General features: G+C 43.0%; 1 protein-coding gene across 2 annotated transcripts; it reads right to left on the reverse strand.

The window, feature by feature from the left end:
- Positions 1-702: 702 nt before the first annotated feature.
- tagapb (T cell activation RhoGTPase activating protein b) lies at positions 703-6,795 on the reverse strand. Of its 2 annotated transcripts, none has more exons than XM_027015049.2 (10): positions 6,662-6,795; positions 5,889-5,973; positions 5,679-5,732; positions 5,415-5,484; positions 4,978-5,129; positions 4,193-4,354; positions 3,993-4,102; positions 3,261-3,444; positions 2,556-2,664; positions 703-2,124 (listed from the first exon to the last, which is right to left on the reverse strand). In XM_027015049.2, exons 2-10 carry the CDS (start codon positions 5,913-5,915, stop codon positions 1,022-1,024), a joined length of 1,971 nt encoding a protein of 656 aa, XP_026870850.2. In that variant the 5' UTR covers positions 5,916-5,973; positions 6,662-6,795; the 3' UTR covers positions 703-1,021. The 2 variants fall into 2 exon arrangements, with proteins under 2 accessions (XP_026870850.2, XP_026870840.2); XM_027015039.2 differs by having other exon boundaries at positions 4,978-5,132.
- Between the last annotated feature and the right edge of the window lie 494 nt (positions 6,796-7,289).

The raw sequence follows: 7,289 nt of genomic DNA on the forward strand, positions 1-7,289 counted from the left end.
CAAGTGCTATTATGTTACATAACACAGAGGCCCTGTATATGAACGCCTTTGACTGAGGACTATGCAAAATTTTCTAGCAAAGACTGAAATTCAGCACCACGTTCCCATGAATATGGTTCATCATGAACCTGCCATATCTATGAATAAACTACCAATGCGCACTAGTATCCTATTGTGCATCACTTCCTGTGAAATGACATACTCGTTGTATGTCTTAGTAGCTGCAGGGCTAATCAGATAACTAGCAAAGAATATTAATTAGTTCTACCTTCTTTCTGCAGGAATATCTATAAAGAAAGTTGTCTGTTGCTAATGGGGCTCTAAACTAAGGAGGAAATGGCGGTATACATTCAGCAGACCAAATTCAGCGAAAAACCAAAATGCTCACAGCCAACTTCCTCTCTCTGCAGCTCGTTAGCAGAACACACTGTTCTAAATGAAGCTACATAGAGTACATTATTCAATTTCGCGACAGAAACGGAGGGAAGATGTGTGTGTTGGCGGGTTGGGGGCTTTAAAATGTTGCACAGCCTTATTAGACTACGATGGCAGCGCCTTTTGCTTCTGGATTCAGGCCACACTTAATGTCACACACGCAGAATGGAACCTCTTTGCTGTATCTATTGTACCAGCAGAGAAAAATGACAACATCCACATCTTGCAAATGGAGGGCTGACAAACTCCTGTAGGAGAACTCAAAAATTAAGTCAACAATGTTTATTGTAGTGAAGGAAAGAGGGACAGCAACGTTAAAAAACCCCCCCACAAACATAACTAATCTATAAGTGTCATCAAATAAGTGCCAAAAGAGATTGATACAGAAGTTGAAAAATGAACTATTCAGATTGAATAGGTCAGATTCTATTTACATAGCTTTACACTGGTGATATTTTTTAAAAATTGTATTTACATTAGCATATTAAATAGCTTTTATAAATGAGGGAAACACTGTACCACAGCAAATTCCCCAACATTGTGCTGATAATTTTAAGATTTATGCTCACAATTTAATGAAAACCATTTAGACGTAGGACTCCTTTGCGTAGGGGAACTCCTCGAACACGGGCTGACTGCATCTCCGGCTCACCTTCTCCATCCTGGAGCAAGTCACTGACTCCGACATGGCCCTCTGCCTGAACGGAACCAGCTCTGGTGCGACCGAACAGTCCTTTGAGGGTATAACCGGGTTCATGAACTGGCTAACAGGACAAAGGTCCAGGATGTTTTCATTCATGGAGACAGGACGGGATTTCCGACCTATCTCCCGGGCATCGTCTACTGTCATGGGTCGGTACAGTGGAGGGAGTGGCAAGACCCCAGACAACACAGCCTGCTCGTAGGACGGGGGGCGGGAGCTGAGACTGTCCACGTGCCGGAAGACCTCAATGGCGGAGAGAGGACGCTGTCGGCGGCCGGGCTCGTCCGGGGCGTCCGCCTCGCTCAGTGTGTCCTCCGGGAGAGTCTCACAGGGAAACACGGCATCTTTCTGCACCTCGCCTTTCTTTGAGCCTGACCTGCTGATGGAGAAACTCCCCAAGCTACGCGCTCTCTTGAACATCTTCGGGACGTCCGTGCGGGTCTTGACGATGGTGGACGCGTGCCTCGTCGGCTGGCTTTTTCGAGAGGTCATGGGGGACGTCAGAGGAGAGCTGGTGAATGGTGAGTTTTCTGAGACATTTGAGGCAGAGCTCTCCAGTGAGCAGGACGAAGAGCACGAACCGGTCTTTGAGACGGGCGCAGAAGCAGTCCTCCTCTCACACTCCTGCGGGTGCAGGAGTGTGTTGTCCGAGTTGAGTTTCTTCAGTGGCTGATCCTCATACTTGTCCCTGCTGGTGGAACAGTCGTCGTGACTACGCGCCAGGCCTCGGAGATTGCTCATGGGAGCTGATGGGAAAATGGTGGGCTCAGAGGAGCGTCGGTTGAAGGACACGTTGTAAGTCTCAAATATGGCCTCTGAAGAGCCAGAGGGTACATGAGAATACTCGATTCTGATTGGGCTGTTGGCCAGAGCTCCATCCTCTTCCTCCTCCCGAGGAAGTTCCATCATCGCCTCTCCACCCTCTGCATCTCCGTCAGGATCTGGACTCTCATACGCTGAGTCATGCTGATTTGAAGGCGTGGAATCTGTGGAAAATTGAAGTTGCATTATTATAGTTTTTGTCATTCTGAGACATGTGAGAACTTGGGGAGTAGTTTTAAAACTCAGTAGTTTGATGTGTTGTGTTGCAGTTCACTTCAGTTCATTCACTTTAATTAAACTACAGTGCATTGTAAATATACCCATTTGCCATATTTGTCACCATGTGTACATTATATGGAAATCAATTTGAAACATATTAGTAAACACCTAACAATAATAATAAAAATTACATGGATTTTAAATCTAACAACCTTATTTCATGAGTCTTCAAAGATTTTTAGGTATGTGTCTATCTCCCTTGATAATTGGGTTATAATTGTGACATTGTGTGTAAACTACAGTGCTCTCCAAGTCTGCCCTAAATGCAGCAGCATAAATGCAGGAGTTTGGGTTTAACTGCTGTGGTTTTTTGTACCTGAGTTATTTCCTGGGTCCTCATCTTCTGGGTCCCCAAAGAGAGTTAGGATCTTTTCTCCAAAGAGGTCACAACAGTTCTCAATGAGGAACTGGGTTACATTTGTCACCTGAAATGCAAAAAGGTAATCATGGCCTTTAGAATAGTAAAATACTAGAGTCTTAAATGTATGTGGTAAACTAGCTCTAAGTGCATTGCACTTAAAGGGGTGTAAGTAAATTATATAGCTGAATAATTACTTAAAGGGTTTTAGCAATAATGTTTTTAAATTATCCATAAATATAAAAGTCTCAAAATGGTTTGGACTGACTCACACTGAATATTTCCTCTGCAGTTGCACACATAATCTTAAGCAGAATTCATAGGTATTTCGCCCACGGACCTGATACCCATCTGATAACTATCTGACAATTTCCTGTTAGTGTGACCGTGAACAGACACCTGATGTGTGCCACTTTTATATTTGCAAAATACTGGATCTCAGTATTTAAAATAGAATTTTTTTGGTCTTTTTAAATTAAAAAAATTGTTTTTTTTTACAAACTCTCTCCGAGTGCTCAAGCAAACAAAAACAATCTTGTGCCAGTTCTTCTGAGGCCTAAAATATTGTGGTCTGTTGTGCATCAGTAAACCACACCAAGCACATGATACTGGCAGCCTTTTGATGTCAACAGCTCAGTTAGAACAAGACTACAGGTGACTAACCTTTTCAGCGGTGCTCACGTCCAGGGCCTGCTCGCTGTGCCGCTGCAGAAGGGTCGGAGCGATGCACACAGCCAGGTTCTTGGCATCCATTTTGTTGATCTGCGATTGCTTGCTGACGTGGTGCAGAAGACAGAGCAGATTCTGCAGCAGGAGGTTGTTGGCTCTAGGGAGCTTGTCAGCAATCCTAAACACAAAGACGGGAACACCAAGAGGAAGGACACCACATTAAATCTCATGCTTTCTTTCTTCTCGTTGCTGCTCTTTCAAAACCACATGTTTTGTTAGGGGTGAAAGGGAGAAAGCAGAAGTCACGGCATGACATTTGGACATGTGTGATCCTTCCCTATTTTGTTCTCTTTGAGAAAAGTCCACTGAAAGCCCCTCTTTCTATTCTCCATTTAGATAACAGCTAGTGAAGTTAGGGGCTTTCTTCAAGTAAGCTTCCACAAACTCCTTAGCCGTGGCATCTTCCTTCTGTGTGTGTGTGTGTGTGTGTGTGTGTATGTGTGTGTGTATACCCCACCGTACAACAGCCAGTAAAGTTAGGGACTTTCTTGAAGTAAGCTTCCACAGCAACTTTACCTGCCATGTTCAACTGTGTGTATGTATGTGTGTGTGTATGTGTGTGTGTGTATCTCTATGGGTGTGTCGGCACAACAACCACCCATGCTACAGCATTATGGTTTCATGCTGAAGACTGTGGAGTTTTCTTAGAGCCAGCCAGGAACTTACCTCTTCATCTCAGAGAGCTTCTCTGTCTTGTCCCCCTTTTCCACTGCCTCCACCCATTCAGCGTAGCGCTCAGTCACCAGCAGGCTTCCTGGGAGTTCCCTCAGGAATGTCTGTCGTTGCAACCACATTAGTCCGTCAGCCATCTGCCTGCAGGCATCTTGCCACACTAAGATACTACAGGAAAGGGAATGCACGTTTACCTTCAAGAGCCCGACGAGGAGAACCACAGGCAGGGCCTCCATGTCCACCTCAGCTCCAGAATCCAGCTGCTCCCGGAGGGCATTAAGGTTCTTGTTGTTGCATGGTTTCCTAAAAACCCCCTCAGTACTGGGACCCTTCCTCCACAGCAGGTCAAAAATCTCCTGGAGAACAGACCAGGATGAAGGAAGAAAAGACGTGTTAGGGAGAACATATATGCGTAAATAAGACAGCTGGCCTGAACACCATAATTAAAAACAACAGATAATGAAATAGCTGTTTGAGTCACCAGAAGGGACATCTGTTGTTTTTGGCAGTTTTCCAATTTAACTCTTAAAGTGGTTTTACTAAGGTAGAGATGTTAACACAAAGCTCACTAAAATCTGATCTGCCCCTCACAATTATCTAATGGAACATTTACCATTGATTAGATCTGTGGTGACGCTTTGTCACAGCTGTAATTCAGGCTGCTTAGTTGTGACTGCAGTCACAGGGACTACACTGACAGCAGAGGCCTGGACTAGTCTGAAATAGAAACTCTCACCTTGTGATACCCAAGTTGTTGTTTCAGTTCTATGCATCAGCTTATATGTTTTCAGAAATTAAAGTAATTAAAGCTAGTTCCTAGCTATCTTGCCACTGTCTTGACATAAATTTAAAACAAATCTAAATCACCCAGTATCTCAGGAGGTCTCTGAATGGGTGCCCGGAGGAAATCAATCTGCATGAATGAAAAGAGAAGAGCTAAAAGAGAGAAGGAATTAAGAAAAGAGGAAGCCAGACATACAGTGATTGGTTTTGGGAGGGCAGTGTCTCCAGCCAGACGACAGCCAAACAGCAGACTCTGTCTGTTCTGGGTGGGCAAGCCACTATGTGTGGAACTTCTCTTCAGCTTAAAGGAGAACAGGTTCTTCCAGACAACAGCGTTGCTTTCGTGTTCTGCTGAGTGTATGACATAAACATAAATCAGGTTGCCATGGGCTACAAGAGCTAAGTCTGAGTCACTACAGGCTGCTGCTATTTATACCGAAAGAGTCAATAACTTAATACATGGCATGGAGTCGGTGGTGAAGGTTGAGTGTAAACTTCATTAGATTGTTTCAGACCATGTTAGGATTCCACAAAAAAACTTTTTTTCTCTCTCTCCCGCTCAGTTACATGGGTGCAGCCTGGAGGGCCTCTAACCACATGTCACCACACATGCAGGACCTGGTTTAAACTCACCAATGGGCTGCTCAGCTTGCGGTCCCTGCTTACACAACTCCGTCGAAGGGGCGGAGACTTTGTCGTTGTCCTGGAGACAGTAGAGAACATTTGGTGGTGAGTATGTGAGAGAAACGTGTGGCACCAGTGTTTGGCATGTGACTCTCGAGCATGTACATTACTGCATTCGCAGCAGTGCACATGTCAAATATTCAAAGCACTTTTCTGAAAACCAAACAAACTTGACTCTGAGCTTTTTGACAGTCTTTGAAATAAAGTGCTCACCTGAACAGGCAGCTCAATAACAGAGTCCATTTCACCACCATTTAGGCTTTTATTCTATAAGAGACAAATAGAAAGGAGACATGAGAGAGTTTTAGGTGTCCTCATAGTTTAACCTTGAGCATTTACAAGCCAGAGATGGATACTGTGGCCAATCTAGGAACTTTTGATTAATGGTCCATGAAGGCTACTCATAGCAATAAATGAACATACTGTGATAGTGTTGGTCAAGACCTTCATGAAGACAGTTGGCAGTGGAGAACTGGCACCTATCCTTTTCCTTGCCTCTGTGATTTTCCTGGTAAGATATGCAATGTTGTTTTTATTGCAAATAAAGTGGTTTTACATGTACAGTGCTATCTACTTTGTGGCTGTAAATGAATGGCTGAGGATGAGCCAGCATGTTGTGCTATGATGTAGCGTACTACCCCCAGTATCGGTTTGAAGGGCTCGTGCTATGAGAATAGCATGAGCCCTTGTTTTATGAGTTCTAATAAAAAATAATGTGTGCATTAAAAACCTTATCATAAAAGAATGCCCTGTGAAAATCACTAAGGCACATCCAACAGTGAATTTAGTTTAACTGAGGATGAAAACCTGATGACTGTGACTCTGTGGATGTACATTTGTAAGTGAATGTATCAAAACGAAAACTTTAGAACTTGGTATGAGTAATACTGAATCATGAATAAAGACGATCTCTTTCAGAAATCAAATTCTGTAGTGTTAACAGCATGACAACAGATTGAACCTAATGAGCAGTTTTGAAGCTGTAGGCTGTGAAAAACAGAGAATTCTCTTACAAACAAAACAGTCTCTTACCAGTTTAAACTGTTGCTGAACTGATTTTTCAATTTACATGTTTCCCCTAGATGTGCCCCTGATGCATTACATACAATTACCTTATTGAGCTAAATGAGGTGAATGAAACTGAAATGATTTAAAAGAAGCCTAAATAATTCATACAATTGTAGATTATGTCTTACCTTTGAAGAGTATCTAACCAGTGGTCTTTAACCTCAGGCAAACTGCAGGCAAAATAACAGCATGGTTCAAGTTAGTAGTCCACAGACTGCAAAAGACCACTTTGTCACCAGAGTAGCAGTCACATCTGTGGACAAACTGCAGCTCTATGCTCTCTTTTTAGCAAGAGGAAATTTCACCTCAAGTCATGGGGACAGGAAGCAGCGTCATGGCAACACCACCCTTTCCTCTTTTCAGCTTGAAGCTGTCAAAAATGGAAATTCTCCCTCTATGATGATGTAGCACCTGGGGTATTTATAGTGTTTATTGGGGCAATAGGAAGTGCATGCAGAGACAGAACATGTGAGGTAGTGGGTTATTACCTGTGTGTATGACTTTGGATCTTCACAAACACAACATGGACAGTCTACACATGATAGTCATCACCATGATAGTTCTTAAACCCCTCCACACAATACAAAAATAAATGACATTCTGAAACTTTTTTTTTTCTCAAAATGCAGAAAATCCAAAAATGTCACAGGCAAAGTTACATAACAATAAAAGTAATTAAGAAGGATTCACTCAATATCCTTATTCCATAACTGACCATCTCATACCTAATCCTGTAAATTTGAATACATAAATGCT

Source organism: Electrophorus electricus, chromosome 3 (assembly GCF_013358815.1).
Source record: "Electrophorus electricus isolate fEleEle1 chromosome 3, fEleEle1.pri, whole genome shotgun sequence".
In the NCBI taxonomy this organism is placed as follows: Eukaryota; Metazoa; Chordata; class Actinopteri; order Gymnotiformes; family Gymnotidae; genus Electrophorus; species Electrophorus electricus.